Source organism: Oncorhynchus nerka, linkage group LG14 (genome assembly GCF_034236695.1).
Source record: "Oncorhynchus nerka isolate Pitt River linkage group LG14, Oner_Uvic_2.0, whole genome shotgun sequence".
NCBI lineage: Eukaryota > Metazoa > Chordata > Actinopteri > Salmoniformes > Salmonidae > Oncorhynchus > Oncorhynchus nerka.
This window is the reverse complement of record NC_088409.1, coordinates 12,005,485-12,020,366: the sequence shown is the minus strand read 5'-3', so window position 1 is coordinate 12,020,366 and position 14,882 is coordinate 12,005,485. Positions and strand designations below refer to the sequence as shown.

The 14,882-nt window shown below is 47.5% G+C and overlaps 1 protein-coding gene across 1 annotated transcript in view; it reads left to right on the top strand.

Annotated features, from left to right (window-relative positions):
- nbeal2 (neurobeachin-like 2) overlaps positions 1 to 14,882 on the top strand; it is a gene marked incomplete at its 5' end in the record, with an annotated part of 167,409 nt that overhangs the window by 139,272 nt on the left and 13,255 nt on the right. Inside the window, 15 exon segments of the mRNA XM_065027411.1 lie at positions 846 to 963; positions 1,129 to 1,286; positions 1,551 to 1,684; positions 2,036 to 2,143; positions 2,942 to 3,037; positions 3,305 to 3,429; positions 3,801 to 3,941; positions 5,232 to 5,362; positions 6,240 to 6,349; positions 6,495 to 6,612; positions 9,220 to 9,317; positions 11,411 to 11,524; positions 11,702 to 11,788; positions 13,012 to 13,121; positions 13,726 to 13,898. Of these exon segments, the coding sequence (XP_064883483.1) occupies positions 846 to 963; positions 1,129 to 1,286; positions 1,551 to 1,684; positions 2,036 to 2,143; positions 2,942 to 3,037; positions 3,305 to 3,429; positions 3,801 to 3,941; positions 5,232 to 5,362; positions 6,240 to 6,349; positions 6,495 to 6,612; positions 9,220 to 9,317; positions 11,411 to 11,524; positions 11,702 to 11,788; positions 13,012 to 13,121; positions 13,726 to 13,898 (1,821 nt within the window).

Below are 14,882 nucleotides of genomic sequence, written 5' to 3'. Positions count from 1 at the left end.
GTCTGTCAGAGTGTGCTCAGGTAATATAGGTCTGTGAGAGTGTGCTCAGGTAATATAGGTCTGTGAGAATGTGCTCAGGTAATATAGGTCTGTCAGAGTGTGCTCAGGTAATATAGGTCTGTGAGAGTGTGTTCAGGTAATATAGGTCTGTGAGTGTGTGTTCAGGTAATATAGGTCTGTGAGAGTGTGTTCAGGTAATATAGGTCTGTCAGAGTATGCTCAGGTAATATAGGTCTGTGAGAGTATGCTCAGGTAATATAGGTCTGTGAGTGTGTGCTCAGGTAATATAGGTCTGTGAGAGTGTGTTCAGGTAATATAGGTCTGTGAGAGTGTGCTCAGGTAATATAGGTCTGTGAGAGTGTGTTCAGGTAATATAGGTCTGTGAGTGTGTGCTCAGGTAATATAGGTCTGTGAGAGTATGCTCAGGTAATATAGGTCTGTGAGAGTGTGCTCAGGTAATATAAGTCTGTGAGTGTATGCTCAGGTAATATAGGTCTGTGAGAGTATGCTCAGGTAATATAGGTCTGTGAGTGTGTGCTCAGGTAATATAGGTCTGTGAGAGTATGCTCAGGTAATATAGGTCTGTGAGTGTGTGCTCAGGTAATATAGGTCTGTGAGAGTATGCTCAGGTAATATAGGTCTGTGAGAGTATGCTCAGGTAATATAGGCCTGTGAGAGTGTGCTCAGGTAATATAGGTCTGTGAGAGTGTACTCAGGTAATATAGGTCTGTGAGTGTGTGCTCAGGTAATATAGCTCTGTGAGTGTGTGCTCAGGTAATATAGCTCTGTGAGAGTGTACTCAGGTTCAGTAGAATGCATTCTCTGTCTGCATCTCTCCACATCAGGAGCTGATAGTCCTCGCAGTTCAGAACCCCTCCCATTGGCTGTTGCCAAGGAGGCCAAAGTGAGTGACATGGAGGATGACCAGTTAGGAGAGGAGGACATTGTCTTTCTGGACAATAAGTGAGTGATTTGATCTCCACCCCCCTACCCACTCCACATATCAACCTCAGAACCAGTGACCTGATTCAACTAGTAAAATGATCAGCAAGCCCTTGGTTAGTTGAATCAGAAATGCTAGTGGTGAAATATTCATCTGATACATGTCTTTTCTCTAACGGTCCTCAGGGTGGAGGGGGAGGACGACAGTCAGAAGGAGAAGCTGGTTCTGTCGGAGGACTGTGAGCTCATCACCATCGTGGCAGTGGTTCCGGGTCGGCTGGAGGTCACCACACATCACCTGTACTTCTACGACGCCAGCAGCGAGAAGGAGGAGACGGAAGAGGGTGAGGACATAAAGACGTCTGGCAATGAACACCATGGGGCAGTTTCCCAGACACAGATTAAATCTAGTCTTGAGACCGTAAAGCTATTTCAATGGAGATTCTCCATTCAGCAGGCTTCTTAGTCCAGAACCAGGCTTCATCTGACCAGAGGATCTGTCTTTGTGTATGCATCATTCCCCAGTCACAGTAAAGAACAGTCACTGCTGACATCATGATACAATTGAATCTGAAAGAGTTGTTGTTGATAAACTTCTGTCGATCCAGGAATTGGTTTTGATTTCAAGCGGCCCCTGTCTCAGCTGAGAGAGGTGCACCTGAGACGCTACAACCTGCGTCGCTCTGCTGTGGAGCTGTTCTTCATCGACCAGTCACACTACTTCATCAACTTCAAGAAGAAGGTGTGTCTCTAGTCTAACTGCTAGATTCAAGGGCCTGAGGCCTTTAGTACAGTGAAGGCTAATGAGGGGAATATGGCTACCAGTAATGGCTGGAATAGAGTCAATGTATTGGTATCAAACACAAGGAAACCATGCCTTTGTTGTGGCTGATACCATTCCGTTTCCAGCCGAGCCCGTCCTCCGATTTAACGTGGCACCAGCCACCACTGTCTTTGTACCACAGTGTTGATCCCAATACCTGTAATAAGATGTGGAATTGTATCATTATTTGACACAAATGATAATGTGAAGTGATATGAAAAGGACCAGTGTAAGAGACATGTATAACCTGACCCTGACCTCCCTCCCCAGGTGAGGAACATGGTGTACTCTAGGATCCTGGGGCTGCGGCCCCCCAACCTCTTCTATTTCGGCTCCCGCTCTCCTCAGGAGCTCCTCAAGGCTTCTGGACTCACACAGGTACAGCTGTTAACTCTGTCTGCATCACAAATGGGACTCTATTCCCTATGTAGGGCCCATAGGGCTCTGGTCAAAAGCAGTGCACTATGTAGGGAATAGGGTGCAGTTTGGGATGCAACCTGTGTGTTACACAGATAACTATTGATTCAGTAAAGACCTACTACCACAGCCTACTACCTCAGCGTACTGCCTCAGCCTACTGCCTGCCTCAGCCTACTGCCTGCCTCAGCCTACTGCCTCAGCCTACTGCCTCAGCCTACTGCCTCAGCCTACTACCTCAGCCCATTGCCTCAGACTACTGCCTCAGTCTACTGCCTCAGCCTACTGCCTCAGCCTACTGCCTCAGTCTACTACCTCAGCCTACTACCTCAGCCTACTGCCTCAGCCTACTGCTTCAGCCTACTACCTCAGCCTACTGCTTCAGCCTACTTCCTCAGCCTACTGCCTCAGCCTACTGCCTCAGCCTACTGCCTCAGTAACATCTTAATGATTGAGTCTCAGATGATGATGTCAGACATGTCAACTAAACTAAGAGGAAGCTAACTGTTTGTGTTTGTCCATTAGAGATGGGTATGCAGAGAGGAAGCTAACTGTTTGTGTTTGTCAATAGAGATGGGTATGCAGAGAGGAAGCTAACTGTTTGTGTTTTGTCAATAGCGATGGGTATGCAGAGAGGAAGCTAACTGTTTGTGTTTTGTCAATAGAGATGGGTATGCAGAGAGGAAGCTAACTGTTTGTGTTTTGTCATTAGAGATGGGTATGCAGAGAGGAAGCTAACTGTTTGTGTTTTGTCAATAGCGATGGGTATGCAGAGAGATTTCCAACTTTGAATATCTGATGCAACTGAACACCATCTCTGGACGTACCTACAACGACCTGTCTCAGTACCCTGTGGTAAGTCCCTGTCCCGTAAACCAGGGAGGGAGGAAGGAATGAAGTGAATAAACAGAAGCATCAATGAACAGAATAATCAACAAACTAATGAATCATTGAATCTATGAATGAATGAATGAACAGAAGAATCAACAAACAAATGAATCATTGAATCTATGAATGAATGAACGAACAAATGAATCATGAATGCAGGAACAAATGAGCGAACAGCATTCATGCTGTAGTCCAGTCTAATCTAATGGTGTCCCTGGGTTGGGTTGGGTCCAGTTCCCATGGGTGCTGAGTGACTACACCTCTCCAGATCTGGACCTGGAGAACCCAGCCGTGTTCAGAGACCTGTCCAAACCCATGGGAGTAGTCAACCCCCGCCACGCACAGAACGTCAGGGAGAAGTGAGTACTGCAGTAACCTCGCACAGAGAACTCCAAGGCTGTGTCCCAAATGGCACCCAGTTTCCTATGTACACTAGGTCACTATTTATAACCAGGGAATAGGTGGCTCTGGTCAAAAGTAGATCCAGTATGTAGGGAAGATGATGCTTTGGGACGCAGACCAGATCATCTCCAGTTCTGTTTAAACACCAAGCTCCTCCTAGTATATGTGTTGTGTGATCTGAATTCAGTCTGTTTTATAATGAGCAGTATTATACACAGCCTACGTGCTCCACAAATACACTGTGTTACTGCCTGTGTTTCATGTTGAATTCATTATTGTTCCTGTTAATGCAGGGAACCCTTTGAATCATTGTGTCTTGTCTGATCAGGTATGAGAGCTTTGAGGACTCAACGGGCACCATAGATAAGTTCCACTACGGAACACACTACTCTAACGCTGCAGGAGTCATGCACTACATGATCCGTATGGAGCCCTTCACTACCCTCCACATCCAGCTGCAGAGTGGCAGGTACAGTAACCCTTCACTACCCTCCACATCCAGCTGCAGAGTGGCCGGTACAGTAACCCTTCACTACCCTCCTCATCCAGCTGTAGGTACAGTAACCCTTCACTACCCTCCTCATCCAGCTGTAGGTACAGTAACCCTTCACCACCCTCCTCATCCAGCTGTAGGTACAGTAACCCTTCACTACCCTCCTCATCCAGCTGTAGGTACAGTAACCCTTCACTACCCTCATCATCCAGCTGTAGGTACAGTAACCCTTCACCACCCTCCTCATCCAGCTGTAGGTACAGTAACCCTTCACTACCCTCCTCATCCATCTGTAGGTACAGTAACCCTTCACTACCCTCCTCATCCAGCTGTAGGTACAGTAACCCTTCACTACCCTCATCATCCAGCTGTAGGTACAGTAACCCTCACTACCCTCCACATCCAGCTGCAGGTACAGTAACCCTCCTCATCATCTGTAGGTACAGTAACCCTTCACTACCCTCCTCATCCAGCTGTAGGTACAGTAACACTACCCTCCTCATCCAGCTGTAGGTACAGTAACCCTTCACTACCCTCCTCATCCAGCTGTAGGTACAGTAACCCTTCACTACCCTCCTCATCCAGCTGTAGGTACAGTAACCCTTCACTACCCTCCTCATCCAGCTGTAGGTACAGTAACCCTTCACTACCCTCCTCATCCAGCTGTAGGTACAGTAACCCTTCACTACCCTCCTCATCCAGCTGTAGGTACAGTAACCCTTCACTACCCTCCTCAACCAGCTGCAGGTACAGGTGTATATTGGGTTGTTTGAAGACAGGGTGTATGGAGCTGTGGAAGGGAGTGTGCTGGTGTTTGAAGTTGTATGAGGGTGTAACGTATTAACCTAACACTTCAAAGTGTGTGTGTGTGTGTGTGTTACATTTGAACAGTGTGGTACCTGGCCGTGTGTGTTGCATTTGAACAGTGTGGTTCCTGGCCGTGTGTGTTACATTTGAACAGTGTGGTTCCTGGCCGTGTGTGTTACATTTGAACAGTGTGGTTCCTGGCCGTGTGTGTTACATTTGAACAGTGTGGTTCCTGGCCGTGTGTGTTACATTTGAACAGTGTGGTTCCTGGCCGTGTGTGTTACATTTGAACAGTGTGGTTCCTGGCCGTGTGTGTTACATTTGAACAGTGTGGTTCCTGGCCGTGTGTGTTACATTTGAACAGTGTGGTTCCTGGCCGTGTGTGTTACATTTGAACAGTGTGGTTCCTGGCCGTGTGTGTTACATTTGAACAGTGTGGTTCCTGGCCGTGTGTTGCAGGTTTGACTGTGCAGACCGTCAGTTCCACTCTGTAGCAGCAGCCTGGCAGGCTCGCATGGAGAGTCCCGCTGACGTCAAGGAGCTCATCCCGGAGTTCTTCTACTTTCCAGAGTTCCTGCAGAACATCAACGGTGAGTAGCACTAAGGCTGTGTTCCCTTCACATGAGGAAGACTAGGGCTGTGTTCCCTTCACATGAGGATGACTAGGGCTGTGTTCCCTTCACATGAGGAAGACTAGGGCTGTGTTCCCTTCACATGAGGAAGACTAAGGCTGTGTTCCCTTCACATGAGGAAGACTAGGGCTGTGTTCCCTTCACATGAGGAAGACTAGGGCTGTGTTCCCTTCACATGAGGAAGACTAGGGCTGTGTTCCCTTCACATGAGGAAGACTAAGGCTGTGTTCCCTTCACATGAGGAAGACTAAGGCTGTGTTCCCTTCACATGAGGAAGACGAAGGCTGTGTTCCCTTCACATGAGGATGACGAAGGCTGTGTTCTCTTCACATGAGGAAGACTAGGGCTGTGTTCCCTTCTTCTGTGTTCCCTTCACATGAGGAAGACGAAGACTGTGTTCTCTTCACATGAGGAAGACGAAGGCTGTGTTCTCTTCACATGAGGAAGACTAGGGCTGTGTTCCCTTCACATGAGGAAGACTAGGGCTGTGTTCTCTTCACATGAGCAAGACTAGGGCTGTGTTCCCTTCACATGAGGAAGACCAAGGCTGTGTTAGCGAACTCACTCTGGAGTGTCAAAGTGCACTCTGGGAACTGTCAACCCAGAGTTCTCTATAATCTGAGTAGATTTCCAGAGTGTATTTATGAAAGCATCCTAAGTGGAAGGCAACGATGTTAATTCCTATTCACAAGTCATTCCTTACACAGTATATCAACACAACAGAAATATGGCCTATCGTAGTGTTTCATAGAGCCTCATACCCTACCAAATGTTGGACACTCTGTTTACGTAGCTGAGGAAGGATTGACTGTCTCTGTGTGTGTGTTTACTGCAGGGTTTGACCTGGGCAGTCTGCAGATGACCCAGAACAATGTGACTGATGTTCTGTTACCACAATGGGCCTTGTCTAGAGAAGACTTCATCAGGAAACACAGGAAAGCTCTGGTGAGGCCTTCCACCTGGACAAATAATCTATGGGAAACGCTGGTGCAACCCCCACAGCCATGCTACACTCTGATTGGACACATTTTAATCAAGTAATCAAATACATTTCCTTGTACAAATGCATTTGTCCCCCAAAATGGTGCAGGAGTGTGAACACGTTTCCTCTCATCTCCATGAGTGGATTGACCTGATCTTTGGCTGCAAGCAGAGAGGGGAGGAGGCGGTGGAGGCTCTCAATGTCTTCTACTACTGCACCTATGAAGGTAAGGAGAGAGAAGGGCTGAGTCCCGAATGACACCCTATTCTCTATATACAAGCAGAGAGGGGAGGAGGCGGTGGAGGCTCTCAATGTCTTCTACTACTGCACCTATGAAGGTAAGGAGAGAGAAGGGCTGAGTCCCGAATGACACCCTATTCTCTATATACAAGCAGAGAGGGGAGGAGGCGGTGGAGGCTCTCAATGTCTTCTACTACTGCACCTATGAAGGTAAGGAGAGAGAAGGGCTGAGTACCGAATGACACCCTATTCTCTATATGCAAGCAGAGAGGGGAGGAGGCGGTGGAGGCTCTCAATGTCTTCTACTACTGCACCTATGAAGGTAAGGAGAGAGAAGGGCTGAGTACCGAATGACACCCTATTCTCTATATACAAGCAGAGAGGGGAGGAGGCGGTGGAGGCTCTCAATGTCTTCTACTACTGCACCTATGAAGGTAAGGAGAGAGAAGGGCTGAGTACCGAATGACACCCTATTCTCTATATACAAGCAGAGAGGGGAGGAGGCGGTGGAGGCTCTCAATGTCTTCTACTACTGCACCTATGAAGGTAAGGAGAGAGAAGGGCTGAGTCCCGAATGACACCCTATTCTCTATATACAAGCAGAGAGGGGAGGAGGCGGTGGAGGCTCTCAATGTCTTCTACTACTGCACCTATGAAGGTAAGGAGAGAGAAGGGCTGAGTCCCGAATGACACCCTATTCTCTATATACAAGCAGAGAGGGGAGGAGGCGGTGGAGGCTCTCAATGTCTTCTACTACTGCACCTATGAAGGTATGGAGAGAGAAGGGCTGAGTCCCGAATGACACCCTATTCTCTATATACAAGCAGAGAGGGGAGGAGGCGGTGGAGGCTCTCAATGTCTTCTACTACTGCACCTATGAAGGTAAGGAGAGAGAAGGGCTGAGTCCCGAATGACACCCTATTCTCTATATACAAGCAGAGAGGGGAGGAGGCGGTGGAGGCTCTCAATGTCTTCTACTACTGCACCTATGAAGGTATGGAGAGAGAAGGGCTGAGTACCGAATGACACCCTATTCTCTATATACAAGCAGAGAGGGGAGGAGGCGGTGGAGGCTCTCAATGTCTTCTACTACTGCACCTATGAAGGTATGGAGAGAGAAGGGCTAAGTCCCGAATGACACCCTATTCTCTATATACAAGCAGAGAGAGGAGGAGGCGGTGGAGGCTCTCAATGTCTTCTACTACTGCACCTATGAAGGTAAGGAGAGAGAAGGGCTGAGTCCCGAATGACACCCTATTCTCTATATACAAGCAGAGAGGGGAGGAGGCGGTGGAGGCTCTCAATGTCTTCTACTACTGCACCTATGAAGGTAAGGAGAGAGAAGGGCTGAGTCCCGAATGACACCCTATTCTCTATATACAAGCAGAGAGGGGAGGAGGCGGTGGAGGCTCTCAATGTCTTCTACTACTGCACCTATGAAGGTATGGAGAGAGAAGGGCTGAGTCCCGAATGACACCCTATTCTCTATATAGGTCACTACTTTGGACCAAAGCCCTATGGCTCCTAGTCTAAAGTAGTGCACTATATACGGAAAAGGGTACAATTTGAGACTCTCAACTTCGCCCAATGTGATATTAGGAGTGGGTGAGAGAGCTCTTCCCTCCATCCTCACTCAGACACCACAATGTATACTAGGTACATTTCCTTATCAATAGAGTTCTGTTCTATTCTGGTCTGTTCTATTCTGTTGTGTTCTATTCTGTTGTATCCTGTTCTGGTCTGTCCTATTCTGGTCTGTTCTATTCTGGTCTGTCCTATTCTGATCTGTTCTATTCTGGTCTGTCCTATTCTGATCTGTTCTATTCTGATCTGTTCTATTCTGATCTGTTCTATTCTGGTCTGTTCTATTCTGATCTGTTCTATTCTGGTCTGTTCTATTCTGTTCTATTCTGATCTGTTCTATTCTGATCTGTTCTATTCTGATCTGTTCTATTCTGATCTGTTCTATTCTGTTCTATTCTGATCTGTTCTATTCTGTTCTATTCTGTTCTATTCTGATCTGTTCTATTCTGTTCTATTCTGTTCTATTCTGATCTGTTCTATTCTGATATTTTCTATTCTGTTCTATTCTGATATGTTCTATTCTGTTCTGTTCTATTCTGTTCTGTTCTATTCTGATCTGTTCTATTCTGATCTGTTCTATTCTGATCTGTTCTGTTCTATTCTGATATGTTCTGTTCTATTCTAATCTGTTCTATTCTAATCTGTTCTATTCTGTTCTATTCTGATCTGTTCTATTCTGTTCTATTCTATTCTGTTCTATTCTGATCTGTTCTATTCTGTTCTATTCTGTTCTGTTCTATTCTGATCTGTTCTATTCTGATCTGTTCTATTCTGATCTGTTCTATTCTAATCTGTTCTATTCTAATCTGTTCTATTCTAATCTGTTCTATTCTGATCTGTTCTATTCTGTTCTATTCTATTCTAATCTGTTCTATTCTAATCTGTTCTATTCTGTTCTATTCTATTCTGTTCTATCCTTTTCTGTTCTATTCTGGTCTGTTCTGTTCCATTCTGTTGTTCTTTTCTGGTCTGTTGTGTTCTATTTATTATATTCTGTTATTTTGTGTAGGAGCGGTGGATCTGGACGCCATAGCCAATGAGACGGAGCGCAAGGCCCTGGAGGGCATCATCAGTAACTTTGGACAGACGCCCTGTCAACTACTCAAGGTGTGTGTGTGTGTCTCTCTCTCTCTCTCTCTCTCAAGGTCTGACTCCTGTCACATTACATTTACAGTCCTGCTTGATTTGTTAAACACTCCCTCAATGTAGAGTCTCACTCCATAAACCAGAGGGAATGGTTGTATTGAGTCTGGAGAGTAGAGTGTGTGTGTGTTTGACTGAAGGACACTGTTTATCAGTGTCTGGGTGTCTGTAGCTTCCTGCCTGGGTGTCTGTCTGTAGCTCCCTGCCTGGGTGTCTGTCTGTAGCTCCCTGCCTGGGTGTCTGTCTGTAGCTCCCTGCCTGGGTGTCTGTCTGTAGCTCCCTGCCTGGGTGTCTGTCTGTAGCTCCCTGCCTGGGTGTCTGTCTGTAGCTCCCTGTCTGGGTTTCTGTCTGTAGCTCCCTGTCTGGGTGTCTGTCTGTAGCTCCCTGTCTGGGTGTCTGTCTGTAGCTCCCTGTCTGGGTGTCTGTCTGTAGCTCCCTGTCTGGGTGTCTGTCTGTAGCTCCCTGTCTGGGTGTCTGTCTGTAGCTCCCTGTCTGGGTGTCTGTCTGTAGCTCCCTGTCTGGGTGTCTGTCTGTAGCTCCCTGTCTGGGTGTCTGTCTGTAGCTCCCTGCCTGGGTGTCTGTCTGTAGCTCCCTGCCTGGGTGTCTGTCTGTAGCTCCCTGCCTGGGTGTCTGTCTGTTGTTCCCTGCCTGGGTGTCTGTAGCTCCCTGCCTGGGTGTCTGTAGCTCCCTGTCTGGGTGTCTGTCTGTAGCTAGCGGTTTGTAGCTAGCTGTCTGGGTGTCTGTAGCTAGCTGTCTGGGTGTCTGTCTGTAGCTCCCTGTCTGGATGTCTGTCTGTAGCTCCCTGTCTGGGTGTCTGTCTGTAGCTCCCTGTCTGGGTGTCTGTCTGTAGCTCCCTTCCTGGGTGTCCGTCTGTAGCTCCCTGCCTGGGTGTCTGTCTGTAGCTCCCTGCCTGGGTGTATGTCTGTTGCTCCCTGCATGGGTGTCTGTAGCTCCCTGCCTGGGTGTCTGTAGCTCCCTGTCTGGGTGTCTGTCTGTAGCTAGCGGTTTGTAGCTAGCTGTCTGGGTGTCTGTAGCTAGCTGTCTGGGTGTCTGTAGCTCCCTGTCTGGGTGTCTGTAGCTCCCTGTCTGGGTGTCTGTCTGTAGCTAGTTGTCTGGGTGTCTGTAGCTAGCTGTCTGGGTGTCTGTCTGTTGCTAGCTGTCTGGGTGTCTGTCTGTTGCTAGCTGTCTGGGTGTCTGTCTGTTGCTAGCTGTCTGGATGTCTGTAGCTCCCTGTCTGGGTGTCTGTAGCTAGCTGTCTGGGTGTCTGTAGCTAGTTGTCTGGGTGTCTGTAGCTAGTTGTCTGGGTGTCTGTCTATAGCTAGCTGTCTGGGTGTCTGTCTATAGCTAGCTGTCTGGGTGTCTGTCTATAGCTAGCTGTCTGGGTGTCTGTCTATAGCTAGCTGTCTGGGTGTCTGTCTATAGCTAGCTGTCTGGGTGTCTGTCTATAGCTAGCTGTCTGGGTGTCTGTCTATAGCTAGCTGTCTGGGTGTCTGTCTATAGCTAGCTGTCTGGGTGTCTGTCTATAGCTAGCTGTCTGGGTGTCTGTCTATAGCTAGCTGTCTGGGTGTCTGTCTATAGCTAGCTGTCTGGGTGTCTGTCTATAGCTAGCTGTCTGGGTGTCTGTCTATAGCTAGCTGTCTGGGTGTCTGTCTGTAGCTAGTTGTCTGGGTGTCTGTAGCTAGCTGTGTGGGTGTCTGTAGCTAGTTGTCTGGGTGTCTGTAGCTAGTTGTCTGGGTGTATGTCTATAGCTGGGTGTATGTCTATAGCTAGCTGTCTGGGTGTCTGTAGCTAGCTGTCTGGGTGTCTGTCTATAGCTAGCTGTCTGGGTGTCTGTCTATAGCTAGCTGTCTGGGTGTCTGTCTATAGCTAGCTGTCTGGGTGTCTGTCTATAGCTAGCTGTCTGGGTGTCTGTCTGTAGCTCCCTGTCTGGGTGTCTGTAGCTAGCTGTCTGGGTGTCTGTCTATAGCTAGTATCTCAGTGGGACATTGACTGACTCAGTGTGTTCCTTTCTTTCTTTCTTTCATTCTTTCATTCTTTCTTTCTTTCTTTCTTGTTAGGAGCCACACCCTCCTCGTATGTCATCAGAGAATGCATCTAGGAGGCAGGCCCGCATGGACACTCTACCCCCCAACCTGTTTGAACAGCTCGACAAACTACGCCCTTTTAAGGAGGTAAAGAGAGGAATCATTCATCTATATTTCATTAGAATCATAAAGATCATACATTTTCTCTAGTAGTCTACCACTTCAGTATTCAAATGTTGAGTGTGTGTGTGTGTGTGTGTGTGTGTGTGTGTGTGTGTGTGTGTGTGTGTGTGTGTGTGTGTGTGTGTGTGTGCTCGCTCCTAGGTGGTGTGTGATGGGCGACCTCTGGTCCAGGCGGTGGTTCCCAGGAACCAGAACCGCTCCTTTATCATCCAGGGCTCTGACGTACTGGTGAGAACACACACACACACACACACAAACACACAGGCAGCAGGTAGCCTAGCGGTTGGAGTGTTGGTCGACCAGCCTTCTTATTTGCAGTAATTAATCAATATTAAATCAAGATGATTGTTTGAAGAAATGACCAAACCTCTGTCAGTAGTGAATTTCCAGGACAGTCTCCGTTGATAATGGCTGCCGCTGGCCGTGACCTCCCTCTCCCAGGGTGTCTCTCCCAGGGTGTCTCAGGGGGACTGGGGATCTGCAAAAAACACTTTCCCAATTCACACATGGTATTAATACACACTTGTCAATGTGTGAAATAAGACAAATACTGTATACGCACCAAGTTATTACACTCACTCACACACACACACACAAAGAGACAAACTAGAGAAGGGATACCTCACTGACACCAGCCTCTCTCACACACAACACAGCTACATGAAACACATTCACACACAACACAGCTACATGAAACACATTCACACACAACACAGCTACATGAAACACATTCACACACAACACAGCTACATGAAACACATTCACACACAACACAGCTACATGAAACACATTCACACACAACACAGCTACATGAAACAGCACATTCACACACAACACAGCTACATGAAACAGCACATTCACACACAACACAGCTACATGAAACACATTCACACACAGCACAGCTACATGAAACACATTCACACACAGCACAGCTACATGAAACACATTCACACACAGCACAGCTACATGAAACACATTCACACACAACACAGCTACATGAAACACATTCACACACAACACAGCTACATGAAACAACACATTCAACACACAACAAGGTGTGCTAAAGGTTTTGGACCTTTCTGCTTGGTTGAAGAGATACAGAGGTGTTGGACCTTTCTGCTTGGTTGAAGAGATACAGAGGTTTTGGACCTTTCTGCTTGGTTGAAGAGATACAGAGGTGTTGGACCTTTCTGCTTGGTTGAAGAGATACAGAGGTTTTGGACCTTTCTGCTTGGTTGAAGAGATACAGAGGTGTTGAACCTTTCTGCTTGGTTGAAGAGATACAGAGGTGTTGGACTGGGAATGAGGAGGAGTCTGGGAATGAGGAGGAGTCAGGGAATGCTCTTACCAGGACTTCTGGGAAACCCAGGGGGGACCAGAATTGTTTAACCCTAGTGCAGTATGGGGCTTCTTTTGACTGTCTCCCTCCCTGCTCTCTTCCTTCCCTGTAGGTGACAGTGAGTTCTGACGGTCTGATTGGGACCCACAGCTGGCTGCCTTACGATAAGAACATCGCCAACTACTTCACCTTCACCAAGGACCCCACCGTGGCCAATCCCAAGTAAGTTAGTGGCCCTACAGAATGCCTGCCAAGAAATTACAACAAAAAGTAAATCCCACTCTAAACACCGAGAGAAGGATAAGGAGGACCCCACCACACACAGTGTTCCTGCATCCCAAATGGCACCCTATTCCCTATATAGTGCCCTACAGGACCCTATGGGCTCTGGTCAAAAGGAGTGAGCTAAATAGGGCACAGTGTTCCATTTGGGACTCACACTGTGTAGTGTGTAGCCATCCCATCTGGTCCCCAGCTCAGCCGCGTGCTTTTATTCATGTGACTTCAAAGCACAAGTTGAAATGGATGGAGAAGTGTGTGTTTTATGAGGTTGGAGCGTTAGAACTGCTCTGGTCCTATAAACACGTGTCTTATTGAGATTAGTCTGAATGGGAAACACTTGAGTTCCTTTTCATTGATAAACAACATCTTTCTGCTAGAAAATGTTAAAGGACAAATCACCATTTGTTTATATCAACATGACACAACTATAGAAACATTTTGGTGTCAACAGCCTCTCTTTTCCTTCAGTTAAAGGCCCATTATTGTAAATCATTACTAGGTTTACTCAACCTCCTCTCTTGGCTCTCTCTCCTCCCTCCTGCAGAACCCAGCGGTTCCTCAGCGGTCTCTTCGCCCCAGGGGTAGATCTCAGTACCCAGGTGTTGGTGGTGTCCAACGATGGCCGTCTGCTGTTCAGTGGAGGACACTGGGACTGCAGCCTCCGAGTCACCCAGCTGGGAAAGGGCAAACTGGTGGGCAGGATCTGCCGACACATCGGTGAGCTACAAGATAATGATGGGAGGGAGGGAGGACGGGGAGGGAGGGAGGGAGGACGGGGAGGGGGGAGGGAGGACTGTGAGGGAGGGAGGACTGGGAGGGAGGGGGACGGGGGCAGGGAGGACGGATGGATGGAGGGGAGACCATGTTTCAATTTTGTCATAGTAAGAGTTTTAGGATCAGTTTTGCCTTTTAGATCAAAATCAGTAAGGTTACTTGAACAGGGGGGATCTGATTCTAGATCAGTAAGGTTACTTGGACAGGGGGGATCTGATTCTAGATCAGTAAGGTTACTTGGACAGGGGGATCTGATTCTAGATCAGTAAGGTTACTTGGACAGGGGGATCTGATTCTAGATCAGTAAGGTTACTTGAACAGGGGGATCTGATTCTAGATCAGTAAGGTTACTTGGACAGGGGGGGATCTGATTCTAGATCAGTAAGGTTACTTGAACAGGGGATCTGATTCTAGATCAGTAAGGTTACTTGAACAGGGGATCTGATTCTAGATCAGTAAGGTTATTGAACAGGGGGATCTGATTCTAGATCAGTAAGGTTACTTGAACAGGGGGATCTGATTCTAGATCAGTAAGGTTACTTGGACAGGGGGAGGGGTCTGATTCTAGATCAGTAAGGTTACTTGGACAGGGGGATCTGATTCTAGATCAGTAAGGTTACTTGGACAGGGGGATCTGATTCTAGATCAGTAAGGTTACTTGAACAGGGGGATCTGATTCTAGATCAGTAAGGTTACTTGGACAGGGGGGGATCTGATTCTAGATCAGTAAGGTTACTTGAACAGGGGGGATCTGATTCTAGATCAGTAAGGTTACTTGAACAGGGGGATCTGATTCTAGATCAGTAAGGTTACTTGAACAGGGGATCTGATTCTAGATCAGTAAGGTTACTTGAACAGGGGGATCTGATTCTAGATCAGTAAGGGGACAGGGGGGAGGGGTCTGATTCTAGATCAGTAAGGTTACTT